The 26,460-nt window shown below is 39.5% G+C and overlaps 1 protein-coding gene across 1 annotated transcript in view; it reads right to left on the minus strand.

Moving 5' to 3' along the window:
• Positions 1-596: 596 nt before the first annotated feature.
• Positions 597-26,460, minus strand: part of ULK2 (unc-51 like autophagy activating kinase 2) — a 44,738-nt gene continuing 18,874 nt past the window's right edge. The window contains exons 8-28 of the mRNA XM_026055213.1: positions 25,643-25,744; positions 25,209-25,267; positions 24,838-24,920; positions 20,176-20,226; positions 19,731-19,819; positions 18,827-18,998; positions 17,812-17,872; positions 17,470-17,562; positions 14,096-14,233; positions 12,905-13,050; positions 12,589-12,669; positions 9,452-9,738; positions 9,134-9,327; positions 8,491-8,600; positions 7,530-7,682; positions 6,582-6,790; positions 5,107-5,285; positions 4,099-4,217; positions 3,601-3,758; positions 2,539-2,674; positions 597-2,450 (exon numbers count right to left, since the gene is read on the minus strand). Of these exons, the coding sequence (XP_025910998.1) occupies positions 2,383-2,450; positions 2,539-2,674; positions 3,601-3,758; positions 4,099-4,217; positions 5,107-5,285; positions 6,582-6,790; positions 7,530-7,682; positions 8,491-8,600; positions 9,134-9,327; positions 9,452-9,738; positions 12,589-12,669; positions 12,905-13,050; positions 14,096-14,233; positions 17,470-17,562; positions 17,812-17,872; positions 18,827-18,998; positions 19,731-19,819; positions 20,176-20,226; positions 24,838-24,920; positions 25,209-25,267; positions 25,643-25,744 (2,688 nt within the window). The 3' untranslated portion in view covers positions 597-2,382. The remainder of the gene's footprint in view (positions 2,451-2,538; positions 2,675-3,600; positions 3,759-4,098; positions 4,218-5,106; positions 5,286-6,581; positions 6,791-7,529; positions 7,683-8,490; positions 8,601-9,133; positions 9,328-9,451; positions 9,739-12,588; positions 12,670-12,904; positions 13,051-14,095; positions 14,234-17,469; positions 17,563-17,811; positions 17,873-18,826; positions 18,999-19,730; positions 19,820-20,175; positions 20,227-24,837; positions 24,921-25,208; positions 25,268-25,642; positions 25,745-26,460) is intronic.

A 26,460-nucleotide genomic window follows, 5' to 3' on the forward strand; every position in this document is an offset into this window, starting at 1 on the left:
TAGTTGTTTTTTTTTTTTTTTAAACAACAGATTGAAAAAAATTTAATAGTACAGCTAAGAGAACAACAGCCATATACCAGCTATCACAGCACACCTCTCAGCTGGGGAGAGGATATTAGCTGGACAAAGCCTGGTTTCTGTTAGACTCGAACAGAAATTGTAATTTACTGCCAGTCTTTGCCAGTTAGCTGCGTATAGGCTGTTTTGGCAGCCAAGACAGCTCCTCTCTGCGAGAGGCAACAAATAAGCACCTCGCTGAAAGAACGTACAGCTGTTACCCAGGAACCTACTCACTGTATCTGCTTTCAGATCCAAGTTAAAACAGAACAAAACAGGCAGGCTAAACTGTCTTCCTAAAGCCAACGAAAACAAACTCGGGGACGCTTTGTGCTGGAGCCCAATTTTACCAAGAACTCGAGCGAGTTGCCCTCTCCTGCCCTGATGGTAGGTCCAGCTGCTACGGAGAGCATCCCTTGACCAGTAGCAGATTTAGCCTCCAGGGAACATTCAACAACCGATTTCAACAGGCAAGGAAAGATTTTTTGGTTTTGACATTAACACAATTGGTCTTTGGTTACAGAGAGAAACAAACTCAGTTTTACCATAGAAACACTTCTAGTGTCAGTATTTATTTTACCTTAATATACATTTATACAGGCCATAATAAAAAGGCTATTACGCAACAGTTCAGTGAGTTATTACCTAGTTTCAAGAATAATGCATGCAATTACAAAGGAGAGGTAGAAACACCGTATTAAAGACCTAAAAATACAAACATTATATAAACACTTTCAAATTAACTGTTGGAATTTCATACAGATAAATAAGGTAAAAAGTACATTACTCTGTCAAAGTAAAGGAAACACATGGTTATCCGAACACTGAAACAATATTTTGATGTGTAAGCCCTGTACAATTTTGTCAAATAGTTCAGACCACTGTGTTTAAGAGGATTAAAATGATTTTGTCCTGGAGAATGGTTTATTCAAGTATTCAAGCAGTTGAGTAACAAAAGAGTCCCAAAAATAAAATATAGGAACCATTTCCAGAGAAGCTGATCTGCCTAAATACTTTGCAAAACGGTCCTGATGATCTCATGGGATGCTTGAAATGATAATGCCTATAAGGCTAAATGAAGCTTCCCACCTCTCCCCCAAAATGCACACAAAATAATCCTGATTTTTCACACACTGCACGTAGAAATTCTACGTCGACCTATCAGCATCCCAAATCCCAGCTTTTTTTCTGTTTTTGCACGGCTCCTTGCAAAACCTCTCATTTTACAGTATTCCTTGTAATACTGCCCAAGCAACGAACTACAGAGAACTGTCATTACACCCCTAGAGACTGCAGGCATCAATGCACATATCGCATGCACAACAAAAGATGCAACCAAATCTATATAAAAAGCAACCAACCAGCAACTCAAAACATTTCTATTACTGAGAAAGTCCAGAGCAGTAGTTACTCAAGTATTAGACAAATAGGTATAAAATGGAAAGGTTCACATGAATACAAGTTTTTACAGTTTGTTTGAAAGTCTTCTAGAAGCTACATTTGAAATTCTTAAAAGAATTTTATGTACACTGAAATGAAATTCAGCCAAGTCTGTTGTGCCTTCTTTTTTTTTTTTTTTATACAGTTCTTCAAAAATGAATATACAGTTGCTTTAGTAAATTAGTGCAAAACAGTGTTTTGGAAGAAGATCATCAAATTGTATCCACATCAGCCGAAAATCCACAGGGGATTCTGCACAGATGGAGCGCATTTTCTTCCATTACCAGCTTTCCACCATGTAAAAAGTGCTTCCTCACCATCCCTTCATATGACAAGCTGAGCCAAGTTTACAATATATGAACTCAGATCCAAGCCAACTTAGCTCCAAAAGCTTCAAACAGCACTTGTACATGGTTAGGATTTCCCAAATTCACTCAGCCACATTTTAATGACAGTTAAAAAATATTTCCACAAACATTTCAGGGAATCTTCCGAGGGAAATGTCTTTATGTACCTGATGCAGAAGGATCCACTCTCTATATACCTCAGGAGGAAAAAGCCCCTGTCATTCAAGTCAAAGCACACGTACAAGAATCAGTCTGAAATGCAAAGACAGATTCTCTTAAACTCTGCTGCTAGGAAAAAAAAAAAAAAAAATCAACCAAAAAAGGAGCTGCTGGATCAGTAAGGCAGGTTTTCTACAAGTGTACTTTTGGAATTTCTCCTCTTTGAATATGCTGCTGTTTCTTTGGTAGTCACCACAGAAATGTAAGAATCATCTTCTACATGGGGCAGAACAAGGACAACAATTAAGCTGTAGTGAAAAAAGTGCAGTATCACTGATGTGGTCCCTTATGTTCACACCATCTGGTCCTTGGGATATTCCTACTGCTCATATACAGCCACTGTGCTATAGCAAAGTGCAGAAAGCCTTCGCTCGATGCTAGATTTATCTGAAAACAGAGGTTAAAAACAGATTAATCTTACAATTCATTAACTGCATGTAATTTTCAGTACTTTCATTATTCAGCATAAACTTACATTTGTGTACATTTTCTATATCTGCAGGGTCCTGCAGTATTTTAGTCAGTCCTTCCAGCAGCAGGGCTGCTTTGTGGTATCGATATGTAATATCTTCAGTTTGCTGAAACATCTCATCTAGAGCTGCTGACTGAACCTGGAATCATTCAGTAGATTGAGTTACATAAATTGCTTAAAGCAAATATTGAAATGAAAAATGAAAAATGAATGATATAAAAGTGTCATTAAGAAACTATTTTTGAGTCTTAACTAAGCTGATCTGTTTTTATGACAGTAAGACAACAAAATGAAGTTTAAGAGAACATAGTCCCTGTGCTGTATTAGCTCAGGATGTTCTACACCCGTAGGCTATAAAACACTTTTTCATCTGTTGTCTACATGTGTTATAATATATTCTGAAATTACAACAACACATGAATAAACATGCTTGTTCTCATGCCTACATCCTCTTGTGAAGAGGACAGGTTAACTGTGTACGACTACATCATTATCAGGGTTAAGCACTATTTGCCAAGATCTTTTGTGCGACACCTCCGTTAGAAAAGACTTCCCTCTCATCAGAAAGGCAGTTAAGTCTCCTATATGCTTTCTGCATCTGCTCGCCAGCAGATATAAACAACATTTATTAGCTGCAAGAAAAAACTTCCGCATGCTTCGTACTGGAGTTGCTTTGTCTGGACAGGCTGATGTTCCTCAAACAGGACTAGTGGATTAAGGAAGCTACTGCTGTTGTTTCTACACTTCAGTAAGCCTTATTGAACAGGGCTTCAGCATGCAGAGTCCTGTTAGAGACTCTGCAGCTTAGGAGTTCATTTCCCTAGTGTTTATGTAGCAAATGTGCTGATGTGGGGGAACATCTCCGAGGAACAGCATCTGCCAGGAACTTTAACTACAGTTAAGGGAGAGCAGGAAGGAAAATGAAAGACTAGCAAAAATTACCATGAACAAAATTCTGGAGACATATATGCTATTTTCTGGTTATGCTGAAGAGGTATGTGAGAGAATGAAGCAATGTATTACTGATCTCAATATCTTATCATCTAAGCAACAGGAGTGACTTACCATTTCTACAGCACAGTTATAGATGAGTTTCTCTGCAGTTACACTGTTGATTTCATCAATGAACCTTTGCTTATCCGAGAAGAAACGATTCAACTTTTCTGTTAGTTTCTTGCACATACCGATACAGAATTTGTATCTCTCATTGAGGCTTTTCACAACTGGAAAAAAGTTAAGAGGAGATTTAAATACCTCATAACCTAAGTTCAGCTTTTTCCAGCATTAGCAAAGTCTGTTTAAAATTCTGCTTTTAATGTTTATTTACTCGGCCACTTTATGAAAGAAGTATATATCAAATTCTTTCCACTTCATGTTAACAACTGCCCTTTCTAAAAAGTTATTAACTGCATCCTTTTTGCCATCATAATCATGCAGTTGTATACGTCTACAGTTCTCTTGTTCAGAAGGAAACAAACATAAATGTTGCAGCTTAAGCTTTTTTAGTGATGTATCACTAAAGAAAATTCACAAGCAAAGCAAATTAGATTATATTGCATCTACCTTGCTTAACAGCAGTGGATGGATTCAGTTTCCCTGATTTGACCTGTGCTTTGGCAAGATGCAGAGAAGATGCTAGCAACTGGGCTGCTTTCATATACAACACCAGCTGCTCTACTTGTCTGGGGAAAAAGAAAATAATTATGTATCAAAAAACCTTTTTTGAACACATTCAAGCTTTGGGCAGACACTGCTTTTAATCACAACTGTACACAGGACATGCCAGCAGCAGAAAGGGAAGACAGATGTCTAAAATGCAACCCCACCCTCCCCTCACTCCACAAACACCCTGTCACGGGTTGGGAGTCCATCTGCTCATCTGGTAGATGCAGCAGCAAATACAAACTGCTTTAATGTATACGCATTTTAGAAAGGAGCACTTATTTATGGGGACTGACTGCCCGAGGTCAACGTCCTACCACAAGTGACTGGGTGTGCTTTTCTAGCAGCGTCATTTCCTGTGCCCTGGAATTCTCACAGTCGTGAAAAGCAAACACACTTTGCAGTTTCTTTTTCAGGAAGAAGGCAGGAAATGGAACTGCCCTTTCCCACCACTCCAAATCTCTCTTATTTCTCCTTACTTCTGACTCTGTGTTAGGGCTGATCGGTTCCACTGAAAAAAGGTCAAATTTGACTCCCCATCTGATTTCCACCCCAGTGCTGCTGTTTCAGCCCGGTCACCAGTAACGCAGAGGGCTCAGAACTCATTGAAGCTGCTGCACAGATTTCCAGGCCTGGCAATACACTACCATGCCTCAAGCCTGCAGCCCCTATTTTCCCCAATTCAAGCAGCAGGCCAGAAAACACTGTCCTCTTATTTACCTGCCAGCAAATGTCTCTGTCCTTTGCTCTTTCTGATCTCTTTTCAGTTGTCAGAAATGTATTCCTATAAAGTATTCTATACAGTAAAGCAATCAGTCCCAACAAAGGGAAGGCACAGTTTGTCTGAATACATTTTTGATGTATTTGATATTCACTAACTCTCTGGATACTATTTGACTGCATACTTACCCCCATTCTTTGCTTAGCTGGCTGATCTGATCAACAACTATGCTCTCTTGGATTTGGTACAGTGAAACTGCAGAAGTGCACAGGTCTGGGTTTCCTCCTCGTACTGCTGTCAGATCCAGAACACATTCTGTAAATGTCAGCATCATGTTTAGATGACGCAGTGTATCTGTATGTTCTCTCTGTCAGAGGGAAAAAAAGACAACAATTTAACCATTATAAACTATAAGGCAAATAAATACACATAAAACTCTTGTTAGTCACTGGAGGATTTCCTCAGTATGTCAACTCTATGCAGAAATCACACTGCAGTACAGCCAGCACTAGGGACTACAGGACCAAGTGGATCCAAAAGGATTAACAGACATTAACTTGTTTTTTTCTTTCTTAATGATTTCAAGATATTGCAGCTTATACTTCAGAGTCTTTTGACAAAGTCAAAGGAATTTGGACATGGAATTCTATGTTTGTTGAAACCTGAGAGACTAAAGGAATCACAAGAGGGACATACTATTTATTATTATATTATCAGCAACTCAAAAGTATGCTCGGCACTTGTATGAGAAGCCAGGAAGAACATTTGGCTTTTATTATATAACAGACCTGATATCTACAAGAGAACTGATCTAAAGCTTCATACTTATCTGCTTCACTCCAATTTACACTTAGATCTTGAATTATATTTTGTTAAAGGTGGCTGTTGCCAAAGTTCACAATTTAAATCACTTCTCTTGGAGCTAACAACTCATGCCTTGTGGGTGACTAAAAGATACCACATGCATAGTTTCTGTTCAAGAAAAAAAAAAATCAGACTTCAAAACTAGTCAAACATATCTTAGCAATACTTAAAACCTTTTAATTAGAAATACGGGTCTAAATACCTTTTAAACACCATCTGCGGGAAGAATAGAGTATACTGTCAAACATTCACAACATAAAGATTCAATATGTATCTAAGCACCTTCAGCAAGATGTGAATGAGAAAACAGAACAGCAGTCTGCCTTGAGACATCTGCAGTCCAAGGATAGCATTCTGGTGAAAGACCATCCCTGATCTGTGTTTTTAAAGTGTCACTCCTCCACATATTCAAAAAAATATAGGACACACTTCCCACGAGTAGGGTTTAATGTCATCTGCTGACTGTGAAGCAGCAGCTAAAAACCAATGCCCAGAGGGACATTGCTACTGTCAGCACCCACGTCCAGAGAGTTGGCATTAAAACACAGGCATCTTTGGAAGGCTCTGGTGAACAAAAGCAGTCATGTTCCTTTGGTTACCTATTCAAATACATGAAATGCCAGGAATAACCACCAAAGGGAAATGGCCACAATTGATACATGAACATTTTCAAGGTTTTAAGAAGGAGTATGGGATAGTGAAGAGGAAACTACCAAGAACACTGAGCAGTTCTGTTTGTACCATGTCTCTGTTTTATTAGCATTATACATTATAAAACATTAAATTATTTTTTCTATACCTCCATTAAAGTTTCCTCAGGCAATTCAGGAGCTTCAAAAGTGATAAAGCCCTCTAAGCTGGGAGGCGAAGTACCATAAGGCATGTACTTCAGACTCGGAGCTGCCTCGGCTCCCGGAGGAGAAGAACCCATATAAATACCAGGAGGGGAGCCCATATATACACGGCCACTAGTAGAGCAGAGAGACCCTCCAGAACTGTTTGATCCAACTACAAGAAAAATAACACACACATTCAGTCTAATAGGTTGTTCCATCTCACAGCTCTGGGGCTGCAGATGGTAGCAAATGACAAATCAGTAGCCACCACAGATTAACTCTTGGGAAGCTCTCCTCGCTGTTCCTTGCATTACTCTGTAGAGAATGCAAAGGCTACACCTTAATGGACAGTGATGATTTATAAAACAGACACTGGAAAAGAGCTGACAAGGATTCCAAGGCAGACAGTCTAATAGTACAAACCAAAGGTTGTGCTACAGCTCACAAAAGCACACTGCTGCAGATTTAGACTCCAATTCACCTTCAGCAGACGAAGGCCTTTACCTTGTGATCTTTGATATTGGGCAACATAGTCAATGTGTGCTGAAATGCAGTCAAGCTCACGCTTGGGTGTTGTTTCTTGTACACTGCACAGCAGTGGGTAAAAATGCAGAATCAAAACCACTAATTTTTCCTCTCCACCATAGCATAGATGCTGTTAGAACGCCCTAGGGTGGAGTAAAACTGTGTACAACAATTTGCACATGACTGAACAGTAAATTGGTGGCTCTGGCCCTCTCTTTAGGAGAAAAGGCAGAAAGTCTGATATGCATCATCATTTACATGGCACTTCTCATTGTATGGCCTAGAGGACCTACTGCACTAGGCAGTAAGCAGGTTACTGTCCCAAGAAGTGGGGAAGGCTGAATATTGCATTTGACAGCAATCCACAGTTGCCAGGGAAGCCTTACCTGAGGTGGTTCTTGTTCTGAGGATCATATGGGTGCAGGTAGGAGGGGTGGCGCTGCTTGGAGGGGACCCAACAGTAAACATGACAGCCCGAGAACTTGCCCCACTTCCCATGGAAGGAGGTACCATTGCAATTCCACAGGCCCCTGCTGGAGCTGGGAGAAAAAATTGTATCAAGTCAGGCCTTATTTACATATGACCATATAAATTAGTAGTTACATGCAGCAACTCGATAGCACTGCAACACAACATGGTTTGACATAGATCCAAGACTTGGACTAGTCAGAAGGTCTGACAGCAAAAAAACACAACAAGCAGAGTGGATGGCCTTGGCCATACACAAACAGATCAACATGCAGCCAGTGCCTTCATGCATCTTTCTACTTTCCATCTCTCTCAGCTCTAATCTTGCCTAGAGAAGAGCAACAGAGGCTCTTTGTGAAAGCCTGAGGACAACGCTTCAGTCCTGCAGTAAAACGATGCGACAGAAAAATTCTGAAGACAGACCATGGCTGACCTAGGGGCCAAAAACCAGCCCTGTCTGCAGAACTCCTTTCCTCTGCTTAAAAACAAGGTGAGAAAGCCTGGCAGCCACTTGTGGCAAGGCACCAGTGATATTAAAAAGAGATAAAATAAAAAAAGAGAGAGATGAGCCAGAATTACATAAACTGACTTTCATATGAAAACAAGGTAGAATTAGGAAATGAAACAGCCACAGATGAGGTTTAAAAAAAATCCCTAACCAGCACAAGCAGTTGTGATATCGCTGTTTAACAAAATCCTGTGATAGATATTTTTAAGGTAATGTTATTTTTTATTCCCTCCCCCCCCCCCCCAAAAAGCCTCCTTCACTGATTACAGCAGTGCTAAAAATTGTTGGAACCATTTATGAAACTTGAAAGCAGAACTCTATCTCGTTGGCACTCCATAATGACAACTGGGATGTATCAATCTGTTCATTACCTGTATCCATTGGTCGCTCTGTATTGAGGCTGTCTGTACTGCCTTGATATAACTGGCCACCAAGGGTAGTCTTTACTTGTTGATCCGATAGCTTCCCAGTACTGACAGATCTAGACAGAAAAATTCATGAATTCACAACAAAATTCTTAAGGTAAATCTAACTTGCAGCTGACGCTGACTTTCAAATTATTGGTATTTCTTACAAATAATTCTTCAACAAAAGAACAGAAAGTCTGAAAGTCTCACTGTTCACCACAGACCTACTGTAATAGAGCTAACCATAAAAATACAGAGACTTTTTCTCTTAGAAAGTTATATTCCAATTTTTGTCATACGGATTTTGAACTAAAAACTGAAAAGGCTTCACAAAGGCAATAAGAATTCCATATTCAGATAATAAAAACAAACAAAAGGGAACTAGACAGCAACATGAACTGCTTCAGGAAGTCCATGCTATATTTATACGCAGTACAGAAAGTTTCTGTTGTATATACTAAACCTCAACATCCACTCAGCAAGAGTTATAGACCTGACAGAGACCACTTTCTGCATGCTTTGCCTCTCCAAATTGCTGTGCGCAATGGACTTTCTCCTGCCAAGTTACCTAAGCAGCTTTACAGGTTGTAAGTGTTACGGTGCCTACCTGCCAAACGCAGCTTTATTGTGCTGTTCTATTGCCTGCTTTTCACTCCCTTGCGTTGAGTGGAAGTGGGTGAAATCCCTTGGGTCAGTGATGTCTTTAGGCTGCAAAGGGGCATCTACTGATCCCTGGCGACTAGCCAGGGCTAGCAAGTTTGAGGACGCTTGAGTTTTAGGTATTTTGAAAGGAGCTGTTGCCTTAAAGAATCAAAGACCAAGAACACACCAAAAACAAGGTTAGCATCCCAAAATATTCTTGGGGATAGTTTCAGGCAATGTGTTACCATTTCACACTTTACAAACAGCGTATAACTTAACGAACCTTAGTAGGAGAGCCAATGATTGTTGGTAATGGAGTTTTGAACAGCCAGTCTGAACTCCGAGGTGACGATCCCATATGTTTGGTAGGTGATGTTCCCAGGCTGCCCGGCCTACTTGGTTGTGGCGAATGGCTATATCCGTACCCAGCATAGGATGGGCACACCGGGTCTGAATGCTGCTTTCTGAGCTTCTGTTTGTTTTGATAGATATCTGTGAGAGTAGGAGCACTCTGCAACCTAGCTCCCATCAAAAGCGACTGTGGAGACTGAGACGGTGGTATTGGAGAACCTGGAGGGACAACAGACAACAACAAAGAAAAATTCTACTTGCAGTGCTTGGAAACATATCAATGAAACCCAAAACGTTAGAGACTGATGGCAATCTGAAAGGAAATAGGACTTGATCATCAGCTGGCTAGAAGGCAAAGAGAATGCATTTACCATTTTTTTGGACGAAGGCTACATACACTGATCAGATGATGCACATGTTCAAGCTGCCAAGAGGCAAGATTTCAGGGTGACAGCTGTACTGGCAGCCACAGTACCTTTGGCAAGCTGCACCAAGACAAATAAAGTGATTGGATTCAGCAGAAATGGCATAACCAACACTTAAGTTTCAAGTGCAGCAGCCAAGACTCTAGGTTGAATAGAGGTTCTCAAACACTGGAATTATATTCTTGCAAACAGCATGGTGAATGCAACATTGCATGTTACATAATGTAATGACTTGGTTCACAGCCACAAAAGGCATCTCATGGTTCTGCATAAAAAGTAGATCCTAAAAGAACTGTGTTATTCAGATGAAATGGTTCAGGATCTTTACTTTGGGCAGTCATTCATGTTTTCCTCGGTCAGAAGGACTATTTTTCAAAAGCTCACTACGTACAAAATAAGTCTCTGCTACAGTATGAGTGTAAAGTTTCTCCTGAAGCAAATGGAAACAAGAGAGCTATAAACAGACATTTAAACAGTGGGCTTTGGAGAGATTTCCTACAAACATCTCACCTGCTAAGAAGTGCCATTCCCCTTTCAATATAAGGGGAAATAACCTGAAATTCGATTAAACTGTCTCTTACTTGTGATATTTTTATGTTTTCATGATGAGGAACTGTGTCAACTTTCAAATAGTAGTTAAGACATCAGCTTTATGGTCACAGCTTCCCAGATGAAACACTTGTCTTTGTAACCTCCAAGAACTGACATTGAAGTGATGACAATTACACTCACCCTTTAGAAAACTGCAAAACTTAGAATGAACCATATTAAATAGTTTTTCATAGGCTGCACTGTAAATTAATATGCAAAATTCGTAAGTGCTGGATAAGGCAATCTTCCGAGATTGGCTCCATTTCATAAATGTGTGTTTGAAAAACCACCTCAAACACTTTCTTGCAGTTTGCTCAGTAAAGTGCCTAGCTGTTAAGCCACATCTTTCATCAACCTTCTTAAGCCTGTGATTTTACTAGTTAAATTTTGAATATGAGCTACTTCATCTTGATTTCACTCCAGTCCCTTAAACAATGTGTTTTAAAATCACCTTTCTGCCCACAGCTCCAACAGAGTGCTCAAGTCTATTTCTCACTGAATTCCCAGCCAAGAGTTTCCTTGTTTGAAATCCCTCTGCTCCTCTGTCAATAGCATTGAAACTCATCAGCTGTTGCTTCAGAAACGAGTTTTAAACCCCACTGGCTGTCCTTGTAGTGTCATCACCATCACAGGGAAGGCTTCTGAATTCAGAGTTTCTCTTCTGCTGCCACTGGCAGCAAAAGCAACTCAACTAGCTGAGATGCTACATTAAGACAGACATCTTCAGTCCCTAGGAAGTCTCAGTACAGATGACCTCACTTCACCCAGAAGCAGAGACAGCTTCCCAGACTCATTTACATGCTTAGAAACAGACATGCTGCAATTTGTGGTATTTTACAAATAGAATACCACCACAGTCACTTGAAATTAAGAAATAATACAAGTCAAATGGGAAAAGAATGCAGGAAGATGATGATGAAGTGAAACATTAAGTACTCTTAAAGCCAGAAAAACAGAACCGTGGTATGTTACAAGTGAGTTTACTGCTGGCAAAAGGCACTAAATCAACAGTTCTACAAGACTGCACCCAAAGAAAAGATGCAACAAAAACATTCTTCATATTCTCTTCATTTTCCCTCAGTTTTTCTTTTTAAAGAGAAAATAATTATTTCAAATCTGATGATTCAGTCATTCCTTGTCTTCTGCTGAAACTGCCAGTAGTATGGCAAATACGATGGCAATTTTTGAGACATGGTGTAGGACTTATTTCATATGGATGAAACAATGCCCAGGTATTAGAAATATATAAGTACTCCAAGAAATGAATGCTCTATCATCTCCAGGTGATTTTGGGAAGTGTTTAAACATGGGGGAAGAGGGCAGAAATCACACTGCAAGTTCAGCACTACCTCTTACAATGTCAAAAAAAGAGAGTATATTTAATATTTTAGATAAAGAACTTGCACCTAAGCTGTGAGTAGAGCAGAAGAACAATGTGCTGCTAAGTTGCACATTCTTTCATCCCATCTGTCTGATGTYACAGAAACATTCAGTCTCACAGGGTCTCAAAACATCTTGAAGTCCTTTTATTCTCTCTGATCACTGCTTTTTCTGCTGGCATGCCCAAACAATTTATGACTGGCAAAGCTTACTGAACGCTTAGCAATACTAACATCAGATCCCAGTCAATTTCCAAAGGGAATGACGAAAATGTGTTGTAYGCTGAACACTGGCAGCTCTTCCTCCCTTTTCTGAGCACCAGCATGACAGAACTGGTCTATCAAAACCAGATTCTAAGTATGTTACTACCATTCATTATCATCTATCCACTTCCACCCCTGATCAGCAATCTAAGACAGACATTATCAGAGTTCCTTTTTAATTTTGAGAAAAAGAAACCATGGCATCCCTCATTGCCTAGAGAGTTAATTATGGGGAAAAGAGTCTTGACATAGCCAGAACTGGGCTAAGTTTTTATGAAACATCAGTTCATCACTTATCCAGCGTCTCCTATTAACTCATATTAATGTAGTGCTGACCCTCCTCCCCCTTCACAAAATCCTGTAGAAGCTGTATCAAAATAGTACTGGTTGCATTGTCTGAAGTCACTCACCTGAAAAATTTCTACTCCTTGATTCATGTCCTTGAAGCTGTCCGCAACAACAGTGTCCAAGCTGCTCAGGTATGGTTCCAACTATGCAAACAAAATCAAAATGCAAATTTACATTTTATACTTCACCTACAAAGGAAAACAAAGCAAAACAAAACTTATTTTGTTTACTTTTGTCAGTCATTTAACAGAAATGATTTCTGCAAACATGATCTAGCTGGGCAGATTTTAGTTTTAAGATAATTTCAAGCACAAATTACTGTTCCGAATTACTGTTGCAGATAAACCTCCAGTAATTATTAAGAATTTATGGGCTCACCTAGTGGTGAAGGAGAGTACGGTCTTGAAGATCCTGTGGATAACCTGCGCCCAACACCCTGTGCAGTGTCTGCTGGTACTGGAGAACAGGAGCCCATCTTCACAAAGCCCATCGGGCTAGTATTCGAGCGCCTCACAACCGCAGCTCTAACACAGTGAAAGGAAGGTTACAAACACTATAGTAACTGTGGTTCTTCAAGATAAGCTTCAGAATCCTCTAAAGAGTACAATAATCAGTTAAAGAAAACACCGATATTTAACAAGAAAGCTGTGAAGCTGAAGTTTATTAAACTAATAAGCTGAGCCTTCCACACTGAAAAAAGCAACATTTAATTCCCTTTGTTCATATTGGGATTTTAACTTTTAATGCCATAATAGCTTGTTTAACTAGAGAAATTTAAAACAGATATCCCTTAGTACATGGACTCCTACTCTTCAGACAACTCAATCACATTTGTAATTTCACAACTGAGTGAAATGCAATGCTGCAAATGCCAGTTTTTATGGTAGGAAAAGGAAGGGACCTACAAAAAAAAAAAAGACAAAAAGTTTTAAGGACTGGACCTGGCATATAGGTCACAAACTTAGAGAGGATTATTCAAGAGAAAGATCCTTCCCACATGTAGCAGCAGTTATAAAATCAGAGATCCTGAAAAACCCAAAGAACCATGGGTCTATTTTTAGAAAGATCACTGGTTTTGGGTAGTCTGTTTCTTCAGCTTTCACCCTCCCGATCCTGTCTGCCTCATGGTCTATAGTAAGTTTGTCACGCTAGAGCTTTGTATTAAGACACACTGGTTAATCAGCACACCAAAAAAATGTTCCTTGATATTCTACAGAACAATGCATTCATCTCATCACTGACATGTGAAAACAAAACATAACTTTTACTGACATTCTAGTTCATGATGTAATGCCACATGCTACACAGAGGAATAAAAAAGCAAGACTTGATGTTTTACCTTCTTGGGTAACATTTGAGTGAAAGAATATGCATATTCTGTAATAGAGGAAAATTCCAACTGCCCATTCAGCGATCTTACTACAGATTCTGAGGGACTATTACTTGTTATTGTTAAAATGCCTCTTTAGCATGGTCTTGTGAAGAAAAACATGACATCAACAAGAAAGCATGGATGTCTGTCAGGGTACAAACACAAACTAAAAGCAAGAAAAAGGAGTTAAAACTCACCTTGGTGATCCGTGGGGGTTTGACACAGGGCTGGCAGTGGAGGAGAGGTTCTGTTCGATACGCTGATAATTCCGTAGCTGAGTGGGAACTGGAATAGGTGCTGTTTCACTGCGGGGCGATACTGAAGGCTGACAATGCCTGAAGTTGGAAGGCGTTGAGAGAGGAGATGAATAGAGGTAGCCAGGTCTCTCTCTAAACTGTACCATTGTCTGAATTTCAAGAAAATCTGAGAAGCAGGTAAATAAACCGATTCTATACTCCCTGCATGCAGTATAACCTTAGCTTGTCCAAATCTAGCTCTAACACTTCACAGAGGAAGACAAAGAACCATTTCTTACTAACTAGCTTTCTTACACTGGCCAGTATCGGATTGAGCCGAGAGGGCAGTACTAGCTCAAGCCCTCCGTCATGCATCACAGCAATCTGCCAATCCCGGGGATTTCCTGCCTATCAGCCTGCTCTGTTTACCACATTTCAAAATAGCGTTCTAGGAAAGCCCACTGCGTTAGGAACAGGAAGTTCAGCGAGCCTGGAATGTGTACAAAAGCCACCAAAGCACAGTCAGAGATAGCCCAAGAGACACAGTGAACTTACAAAAAGAAAACACGTTATGTAACCAACTCCTGACAAAGTGACCAAAGCCACACACCTGAACATTAATCCACTGACTCAAACTGCAGATTAGCATTACCCGAGTTCAGCTCGGTGTCAGTGACCTGGCTTGCCTCCATGTTCCAGCCGATAAAGGAAATCAAACCACTGCAACGTAATCAGTTATCAACACTTTTAAAAGACGACAGAATTACGCTGAAAGAATTACAAACTAAAGGGCTTTTTGGAAGACAATCAGCTTAGTATCTGGTCCTTTATTGACCATCTCTTCAGAGAATGGAAAGGCAAAGAAGAGAAATTATTAGAGGAAATGTAGAAAAAGTTCTACCACTCTTGCCACAAGCTCTAGAAAAAAAGTAGTTAGAGCACTCACTGCTTGGCTACAGCTGAACAGAAATCTGGATTTCTGATTCTGTTTGTCCCATTCCTTTTGCTATCACTGGGAATGAAATACTACTTCCTAATACGCACAGTCCTTCCTTAGCAAAAGGAAGAGGTTTGTCCTTTTACGGTCACCTAGTTACTAGATACTACCAAATAATTTGGAAGCCAGCTTGACTAGATCTGAATAAATCTGTGTTGGCGCTCTTTGGCAGCCTCATGAGTTTTACTGATTTCAAACCCATACTTGCAAAGTTCCTCAGCTGCACGTGAAGGAAGTCCCCAGCCTGGTGTACCACAGCGGCCAGCCTGGCAGAAGACAGGATAAATCTGCAGCTGTGACCACACGCTAGGTGGAAAGCCTGAAAGCATCCACGCAAAGAGAAGGCCTCAACAAGTGAAATCCCCATGAACGCAGCGGGCAGCCTGCTAGGACTAACGCGACAAGCCGAGGCAGCGCAGGGAGGCTCCACAGGCCCGACCTCCCGGAGAGAGGAAGCAGCAGCACCTGCAACAGTGACACTGCGGAGCCTATGCAGGTAGGTAGTTTTTATAGTGCTCAGCGCATGAAGTGCCTTCCCCTGCTCTCAGGCAGCTTTGCAGGTAGATTTGAGCAAGCCCTGCGTGCTGTAAGCTAAGCGGAAGCAGCAATGCTGCATTAGTGTGGTGCGGAGGTGAGATAAAGTACTTGGTCTTCCTTCCATCAGGGCTCCCCAGCTCAGGCCCAGAGCGCTCCGGTTACACATCTAGTCTGATGTGGTTTGTTACTGATTAGAGAAAGACGCTATATAGACACGTGCAGAGTTACAGACAAATCTTGTTTCTGTGGGTCTAGAGAGCAAAATAAGCATTTAACCACATAAGAGTGAACCGCCACCACCTATTCTGCCTGTTCTGACCAGAGCCTGAGAAGTGTCACAACTTCTTCCGCTTGCCATAAAGCAACATAACTATGGGTGCAATTCATCATTTGATGAACTAATCAGAAAAATCCACTGTTTCACAGGGAATAAGGACATTTGGTGAAAAATCACCCACTATGAAAGAACATTTCTCAGCCTGAAAAAATAAAAGCAGCATCCTGTAGAATCAGACACATGCTCTGCTTCCTTCAAACCATGTCCAAAGCAGCGAGTTAGTCATCAGATTTGCTCAACCAATAACCAGACCAAACTATTATAGTACTGGAAAGCGTGAACACTAGGCACTTGTTTCTAATCACACAAAAATTTAGCTCTTATCTTACTACTGTATAAAGAACACACCTGTATTTTTTACAAAATTCTAAAAACTGTGTATGACTTAAAATAAGAAATTACAAGGTATTTATAAAAAGAGTTGGACATGGACAAAGTAGATCAAACAGGTCTTTAAAAGACAAACCATCCACATTATCTGCCCTTCAGGTTAAGACTAATGCTTTCTTAATAGCCCATGTCAGGAAATTACACAAACTGCTTTTCTGATCAGCACAAAGCAGCAAACTTTTTTTATGACAAGCATTTCTAAACAAATAATGCTGACTCACAGTTCTGCAATATTAGCATAAGCCAAAAATACAGCCAACATCATAACTTGATTTCCCATTTGGCCACTCATCCTCTTTCTATTTTGTACTAAAACCAGTATGAAATGCATTACTTGGTCAAATGACAAATTTAACCCTCCTGTTTAGATATTAAATGAATAGTTCAACATTGTGCTTTACATTTTCCAGTAAAGGAAAGATCCCGGGCAGCACTGATGAATACCAATTTTATTTCAAACCATCGGAAACTTCGTCGCCATCCATACGAAACAAAGGGACCTTATTAACAGCCCTGCTGATGGAAAAGCTGCAATACACATCCAACTTTTTCATGTGGTTTCTTTGGTATTTTGAGAGACACAAATGTCAAATTCATGGTAACAGCTTCTACGGAGCCCACACCCAATTATCAAGCACAAGACAATCTAGCCACAAGACACACATCCATAGGAAACTGGGCCTTAGAAGTTCCTCTTCTCACACAGCTTCTGAAAACATATACTGCATTCAGCATCTTGACTCACTAAATGAGGAACATGCTGTATTTCATAACACCAAAGGGACAGACCAGTTATCTCTCTGAAGTTTCTGCTTTTCATCAGTTCTAAATTTAAACAGACAAAAGAATACCCTACAGACAAAAGAATACTCTGCTTCAAGGAAATCTTTTTGGGATGCATCCGAGCCAGAAGTTAGCTACACAACCGTCAGCCACTACAACACATTAAGTGTAGGAAGCCTGGAATGATAACCTAGCTTCTATTTCAATTCAGTTTCTAGTAGTCATCCACAATAAAGATACAAATAGAAGGGAAACTTTTTACAAGAGAGGAATTAAGCCTTCATCACGCACCTATTAGCTGTACCAGAAGCAGTACTTCGAGACGAGGCTGAGGACGGTTTCTGTACAGTTCCTGAGCTTCCAGAAATAGTTAATGGTGACTGCCTGTGAAAACAAGAAACACTGTCAAAAGACTGTTCTTCATACAAGAGAAAGTATTTGCTTTCCAGCAAAGCTTTCTGAATTCGAGCTGTTTACATATTCATATTAAATTCAACTTGGCATATTAATCTTAAAGAAAGTCCACACAGCAATGTAAGCCCACCACTGCCAAAAACCCAGCAACCCCTTCTAAAGCTGCAGTATCAATTTTAGAACATGAGACTTCTTTTGGATAAAGCTCAGCACACCTACCCTCCACACATCAAGAACTCGCTTGAAGCCCGCCTGCCAGCTGCTCCCAATGGCATATCATCTACAGTAAGCAGAAGAACACATTAAAAACCCACATCACAGAGCAGAATCTCAAAAAACATCTCCAGTATTACTGTTGTAGAAATAGCCATTACTGACAAGCTTTTGTGAACATATAAAAATTTTCCACAAACCGCTCTGTGTACAAAAATACCTCAGATATGACCTACAATAAAAACATAATCAGAGAAAGAAGTTCTTTAAGAAGGGTTTGGGGTTTTTTTTTTGCTATACTAACAATTTTGAAATAAAATCTACTGTTTAAGGTTACAAGGTATCAGCATTGGGAAACTTATAATAGTGTATCACAGAAACACTTCAGAGATCAAGGCACTAATTTAGTCAAATATACAACACGAGTTGGTGGCACTGTGTGGAAACCAGCTGACTGGCTTCATAACAGCAAGTCAGGTTTAGAAGATGTCATAAAATGGTAATGTGCTAAATCCAAGTCTGTCTACTGTATAAGCCAGATCTGAAGCCTAGCCTTTCATGTTAAGCATTTGTTGTGTTTTACCTGCACTTGTTTATTATCTAACGTTCTACAGCATGGACTGTTCAGTTAGTCCAGAGGTCACAATGAGCCTGCCTCCACTGAGAGATTCCTTGGGTTTATCATCAGCGGTTGTTTACAAAAGACTCATTGTTTCTAGTGCCAAAACACCAGTGTTTTTTGTGACTTTAAATGACTTTGGTATTACTGAACTCTCTGCCTGCATCATTGGCATGTCTAGCCACTTAGCAGAAGGTGAAAACATCCCAGAGGGACATTAGGATGCATGGATATCAGATAGCCTCTCCTCAAAGAGCAATCAAACTGAAGAAATGAGTTCCCAATGTGAATTAATATACATTTAGAGAAAAGAAGGCCAAACCATAACAGGACATAAAGGCATGCTACAAGTGGAAAAAGTGTTAAAATGCAAAAATAAGGAAAGTTCTTCAGATCACTTACATGAGTGATCTGAAGAGATGTTGTGTGGGACAAGAACAAAGTCATCAGTGTCACAAGAGGAGTTCTTGCTACTGGTACTGGCAGAGTCTTTAGACACTTGAAGATAGTTAGGAGGACCCAACGGAGGGGAGGACAAATTTTCTTCTTGAATATGCTGCATGTCTGGCAGAGACTGGAGGGGAGGGGGAAAAAAAAAAAAAAAAAAAGTAAAAAACAGCTATAAATCCAGTGATTCAGAATGTAGAATTGTTCTTTTAACTATAAAGCTTCCAAAATAAGAATCATCACTAGCTTCTGCACAACTTGTTGAAAAGGATGCAGGGAGCAAAAAGTTGAAAACCAGACACATTTCAGGCTGGTTTTGGATTTCTTAAGTCTTTAAAAATATAAGTTGTATTTGAATTTGGAGACTTCAAATACCAAATAATCCTGTAATGTCAATTTAGACAGCTCTATATTAAATTGGCAGTGTATTTAATTGACTGCTATTTAATCAATCATTCCTGATGATACAGATGCACCTCTTCTAAAAACCACATAAAATGAAAGCCAACAGTTCATATCAGAATAAGGGACCTTGACCACAAAGGCCAATTCAAGAATTATCTGTAGCATTCATTATGTTGCAAGTCATATCAACAGACCTAAAGGTTCGTTACTCTAATATTTGATTTTTCTTTTTTACCAAACAAAAAACAACAACAAAAAACCCACAAAGCACAACACAAGGAGCAAGAGAAGACCAAAATGTTCTACCAAAAGACAGTGGCATTCCTTGCTCTGCATTCTTTAACATGACAGTTTACACTGTCCAAGAATTGGAAAAATCAAAGATTCAGCAAGTCCTGCCTAAACACTGCAGAAAATATTTTCAAGAGACTGTTTTGAAAAACAGAGAACTTACTGGAGGAGAAGCAAAACGACACGAAGGAGAACTACCACAGGAACTGCCAGAGACTGAGCCTGTGTATGTGGGCACTGGTACAGGACAAGCTAGAAGAGGAAAATTCATGAGAAAAGAAAAAATGGAACATTCTGAAAGGCTGAACTTCAAACAAATTCATTTCCTCACTGATTTGCTTTCATAAACTCTTATACAGCTTATAAGCACAACACATCCTGAAACACACAAAGGTATTTAGTTTAAATGTCAAAGGAACTGGTAAATAAGTATCACATTTCAGTACATCATAATACAAAAGGATCCAACTCTTTTAGGCTTACAACACAGCGTCACAGTCAAACTCAGGAAAATGTCTCAAAAATACTCACTGTGATGTCTGGCAGGTTTCCCCTCCTCCCCAACATTTACCATTTACACAAATAAGTGGAAGAACAAAACTACTTACACTTTTTGACTGTTGAAACCTGATCCAGGAAAGGGTGGTTGAAAAATGCTTCTGCAGAACAAGAAACAATAACTAATGTGAGTTAACATACAAACGACATAGAACTTGAAGCCTATACTGCAGATGATAAATCATTGCTTTTCCTGAATCAATATTTCATAGCCAGAGGGTGAAGGGCTTATAAAAGACTAAAGCCTTTATGTTATATGTTGCAACTCATTTGGAAAGGAAACACAATCAACTGAATAACTTCAAAGCAAGAGCCAGCAAGGCAAACCAGGCAGGATTACTAAAGAACATTTTATGACTGGGCTTAAGGATCACATACAGTAGAAGCCTCCTCTTAGTCATCATGAAATTAGGTTCTCTATATTCAGCATGGCTTAGTTCAGTTTTAATTTGTTTTTCAAAACGATGAGTATCTTTCACTTCAAACACTAAGTATTTCCACTTCGACAGTGCGAGCATCTTTCCCAAGAACTGATGCTAACTTATTTTTTAATCTGTTAATGCTGCTCCTTAGGTGGCCAAAGATCAAAACAGAGCAGCAGCAATTCTCCTTCCCTCTTCCCAACAGCAAAACACACTGCCTGGGCAGTTGCTTCACAATTTAGAGCAGAATTACATACAATTTTCTTTAACAATTTGGTCAGTTAACTTGTTACTGTTTCAACAACAGAAGCATTTGCTTTTGTTTGTAACTGGATACACTGCGATGCACTTAACTGACTTAGCGCATCCAGTTGGCTAACAGTTTGCATGGCTGGTTTCATTCTGCAAGAAGAGACCTTCCTCTAACTAGGGAAAACTGAGGGATGGCGGAAACTAGCTGCAGATCTTTGTGAACTATAATGTTCTAGCAGTTGAGGAAAAACAATGCTGTTCATTGGACCTAAGCAAATAACAAGAAAAAAAATGAAACACTGAGGCCTGCAGTCTCTCTTCCTTCAACAACACTTTCTTCAATGACCTGATAAGGAAGGGAGGCTAGCTGTAACATAGGAACAATATAATGATTAACTTTAATACGAGGATCAGGTGTTCGAGCTTTCGTACAACACCTGCTGTTCTACTTTATATTGCTGTGAGATCAGCAAGATTTCCAATGCTATTTTTACTTTAACAACAAGCAACTGTGCTTGGTTATACACTCTCCCTTTCACTCCCTTTGCTAAGCACATTCCAGAGCAGCCCCTTTGAGGCCCTTCAGTGGCTCGGCCAAGGGAAACATGACTTTCATCACTACCAGTCTGCTCTGTATTTTTCTTTCTAAGCACAAATACAGTCCTCCACTACTGTACAGGATGCAATGAGTTTCCCCTGTTTGAAGAAACTGTAGGGATCAGCACACGCAGAGAGCAAGGTGGAAGTGGTTACTCAAAGTCTGTGTTTGTGACATATCAACTCTTCTACACACACTAGTTTACAAATCAACATCTGAATACCGTCACTGTCATATGGGAAATTTTACCCGAATATCTTGAGTTTCTTCTGGATATGATTTCTGCTGAAGTTTCTAAGGAGGGCAACTAAACCAATTTATTTCAGTCATGTCCACACACAGAAATACATGCCTGGTTCTCAGAAGAGCAATATCTTAAATTATGCTGCTATTGATGTTTTAAATTTCAAATTATCTCCCTAAAAATTGTTTGATATTTCTTGAGAGCAAAACATAGCAGAAATTAAAATGGAAAAAAAAAAGTAATCAGGGAGGTCTTAAGCATCCAGTGAAGAACCAAAAACCCTTCGAATATTCTTCTCTCCACAACCTAACAAATATGAAAAGTTAGTTTTCTTATCACAAACACACAGGAACCACATGCAATAAATGAGTCCATTTGCATATTTCAGTACTGCATCAAACCCCAGCTTGCATGTATAACTAAATAGCGATGCTCCAATTTCATAAGCAGAAACCAAACTGAGCACGTCTCAATTCTTGTTGCGACTCACCCTAGGATCTCAGCATCACAAGGGCTAATAGCTCGTGGCAAGGAAAAGCTAGGCCTTATCTACAAAAACAGCCTGAAGAAACTCCACGGTTTAAGCTCTTTCACCCCATTCCATAGATTAACATGATGGATCACCTATTTTGTTGCTAAAACACACCTCAGTATAAAATGCATTGTTATTGATAAAAATAGTTAACTTTAGCTAAGTTAACTTTAATTAGCTAAAAAGTTCAAGATGAAAATTTCCTGGGAGCTATGATAAAACCACAATAACCAACAGTGCAGTAATTTAAACCACCATCATGAATAACATGACATACAGATGCAAGTATGAAGAACTGATCAAGATTTAACTTTTCAGTTTTCTTCTTCTAAAAATGCTGCCTTGGTTCACGTTAAAAAAATTACTTCATTAGCAGGAATAGCTAGCAAAAACAACAGCAACAAAAACTCTTTTCAGGACTGAAGTGAGTAACAGACAATCCAGCCAGTACAAAGCGCACACAAACCTAAACTCTACTCTTGACTAATTTTGAAGAGGGAACAGTTCTAGCCATTCTGAATGAGTCAATGGTACTGATCTGATGGCCTTGAAATCTTAAGAGGATAGAACACAATGTTCTGCAACCAAAGATCTCCAGCTAAAGAGGAAAAGCCAAACACAGCAGTAAACTGGAGCCAAACAACCTCACTTTTGTTAAGAGACTGTCAACCTAGCATGCACTAGGCTTAGCTTCCCAGCTAATCAAAATGCAGACCTAAGCAGGCATTGCAGGAATCTAATAGTATGCTAACTTCAGTCAAGGCACAATAAAGATGCTGACCAAGTTGCAGGCCAAGCTTCCTCTGGAGTTATACAGTGGAAACGAGAGTATCCCCCAAGTGCACACTTCACATTTGTGATTGCCTGAGGCTCCTAAGGCATGTGTGTTCTCCAAAGACTCTGATTTAAATCTTACTGCTGTTTTAGAGGTTGACTGAGAAGTATCTCAAGATCTGTGGCCTACAAAGTTAAACTGGTCATGGTTTTCTTGAGAAATATGTTAATCTCCCAGGTCAGATCCTAAGGAGAGATGCTCTGCTCTTCCATGTGTTGCTTCCAAAGTCTAATAAAGATGGGGAAAACACATGTCATCTCATCTAACCGACCCTACAGAATCCCTCACTGCTAGTTTTCTGTATCAACATACACCTGTGCCAGGAATGACTAAAAAAACAAGCTAGCAGTTTGGCCAGTTTCCACTGGCCTGTGTGAAATGTCTGCCTCATTTCCACTTTTAAGTGAGGTAGCCAAATGTCCACATCACAGAATCAGCAAATTAGGTAGAATTAAAGTGACCCAGAGACAGGGTTCTTTCCCTCCGGAGATCTCTTTTCAGACTGGGGAGGAAGTATTCATGCAAAGCGATCAATGAAGAATTCTGCTTTGCAGATGCCATACTTCTTCCTGAAAGCAAAAAACATTTTCCACAGCATATCAAAATCAGATGCTTTCTGTCCTTTTTAAAATTTTAGAACTCTCACAATTATCAAGATACAACTGTTGTTTCTACTGCTTTTTGGCTTAAAAAAAAAAAAAAAGTAGTGGAAATATCTCACTAAAACACAGAAGTCTCTAAAGCTAGCAATTTTTAAGCATAATAGTAGGAATTCACTTTAGCAAATATGAACAATTTTGTTACATCACATCTCTCATTGCTCTCCTGTACATATACATATAGCTTCCAGGTCAAATCAGACACAACCTGTGCCACCATTAAAACACTTAAGGTATTTGCAGTCTTCAAGAGAAAGTAACAAGGAGTAAACAATTTAAAGCAGCTTCCTGAAGTGGGGTTCTTCCATTATTTTTTATTACATTTCTGCAACCAAAATGACATGGAGATCAGAAATGTTTTCAGRCAGTTTGAAGCCAAAAGAGGAACTAACGTAACATAAAAATGACTGTGATGTGAAATTTAAGGTATATTATAAGGAAGACAGTTGCATCCCCTGGAAAATAACCAGACTGGAAAAGCCGTTTTCCTTAGTCTTTGTGCAAATTGCTACCATATATTTGCTGGTCAGAGGTAAAACCTCAGCTTGCAGAACAAGGGTTTAGTTGAAGACTTCCCCAACGGTTACAGACACAGGTATCAGAAGAGAAAAACTATAAATAGTGTACGATCCAGTAATGTCAATACTGTTYCTTATGTTTTTCTAATCACTAACTTTCTAAAGACTTACAGGCATACAATGATTACAAAAACGTTGTTTCTTGGAAGCAAAGAATTGCATGTGGGGCATTTGCACTTTATGATCTTGTATCAAGGAGTAGGTGCTCCACATCAACTGCTTTTGGGCTTGAATGGAACACTGCAGGAAGCAGAAAATTTAAAAACAAACTATCCACTCTCCATAACATTCAGTTACCACCACTTTTGTGAACTAACACTGGCGGGGGGGGAGACCGTACTTGGAAGAATTAAACCCATCTACATTTCACAACTCAACCACAAAGTCATACTTTACATATACCACTTACTACTGACTGACAGCAGTTACCCAAYAGGTTTTTTTTTGGCTACTCCATCTCCTTTATGACAACAGAGAAGGAAAAAAAAAGGTTTCACTTGGTGTAACTGGCTGGAGACAAAAAGTCAAGACAGTTATTCTGGCTACACAAACAACAATGAGAGTCAAGAGAGCAAAAGGAAGAGTTACATACCAAAGTCCATCCTATCTTTTTGGTTCCTCTGAAGCAAACCCAACAGCAGGTCAGCCAGATAAGCTGATGTTTCCCTAGGAATGCTGCACACAAAAGGAAGCAAAACATACATTACATTTCTATTAACTACCCAGGAAGTCAACATTCTGCCATGTCCCTAAGTCTTCACTACACACGCTCAATAGCCCTAAGACAAGACACTTTCAGCTCAGCAAGGTACAACAAAGGCAAAATGCAACATGAGCCTGAGATATTATAATCTTCCCTGTCAAGTAAGCAACATCAAGTGTTTTTATCAATCCCAGGCATTCCCAAAATGAAAAAGTGTTCAGTCAACAAATATGAGTGAAGAAAAGGCGATGGTGACGTACCTAGGAATCAAATTCCTGTTCTTTTCATAAAACATTCTCAAGTCTTGAGGACTATTGGCCTGTCAAATAAAAATGTACATTAATTAAAGCTCAGTTTAAGGGAGAAAATAGCTTTCTTATCTACACACASACACACACACACACAAAAAGGAGGGTTTTGCATATGGGCATTAAGGAGAAAATCYAAGCACAGCAGTGACTTCAGTTCTGAGTATCCTTATACTTTTGTCCAGGACTGAACACACTGATCTACAAAGACTTAATTCTGAGCAACTTCTCCTTTGGTATCCTCAAGCTACTTGGCCTTTGAAGCACTCACACTACACTCAGGGCATCACTCCTTACTTCTGCTTTCATCACTAGAAGGAAACGCTCCAGGAATTCCCATGACAATATAAACAGCAATGGAAAGAGGAAAGGCAGAAAAGTGTTACCTGAAAAGGTGGTTTTCCAACAAGACATTGATAAATCACAGTTCCTATGCTCCACAGGTCTGCTTTAGCATCATAGTGTTGAGACATAATCACTTCAGGGGCCTGAAAAGTACAGGAGAATCTTGGAAGGCAAAACAAAAAACAAAGCCATAGAAGCACAAATTACGCAGTTCGTCTGCCACATCAATCTCAGAGCAGTATTAAGAGACCAATTTACTGAAAAGAGTAAATATTTTAAGGCAAAAGTAACATTTTAGTCTGCATCATTATGCAAATTGAAAGGTAACAATTGTATATTATCTAAAATGAAAGCTATGTTTTAAAAACATAGGTTAGAAATGTCGATGTTCTAAAGAAACAGGCTAACAATCTGCATGTATGGAAATAATAGGTGTTATTTCATTTAYGCAGTCCAATTTGTGGGCAAATAACCAAGCACTTCACAAGCAATACCATCATCACCATTTTACAGATAAGAACATCAAGACAAGGGAAAGTGAAATGATTTTCCTATGACCATACAGCAGGTTAGTGGCAGTGCCACAAATAGCTCAAAAAATTAGAAGTGATYAACTCCAAATTGTTTAAAAAAAAAAATGAACAAAAAGACATCCATGTATGAGAGAATACATTAAATAACTGGAATGAAAACATCAAGTCGTTTTCTAGTATTAGTGTAAAGATCTTCTAGCTTGTATTCCATCATCTTCCACTTCTCCAGAAACTGGAAAAGGGACAATGTCTATTTCAGGAAAAAAAAAAAGGCTTGCATAGGGGAATTAACTACTTTATGAGCCAAAAAATTGATGCCAAGATGT

This window comes from Apteryx rowi, unplaced genomic scaffold, assembly GCF_003343035.1.
Source record: "Apteryx rowi isolate R43461 unplaced genomic scaffold, aptRow1 scaffold_99, whole genome shotgun sequence".
Taxonomy (NCBI): Eukaryota; Metazoa; Chordata; class Aves; order Apterygiformes; family Apterygidae; genus Apteryx; species Apteryx rowi.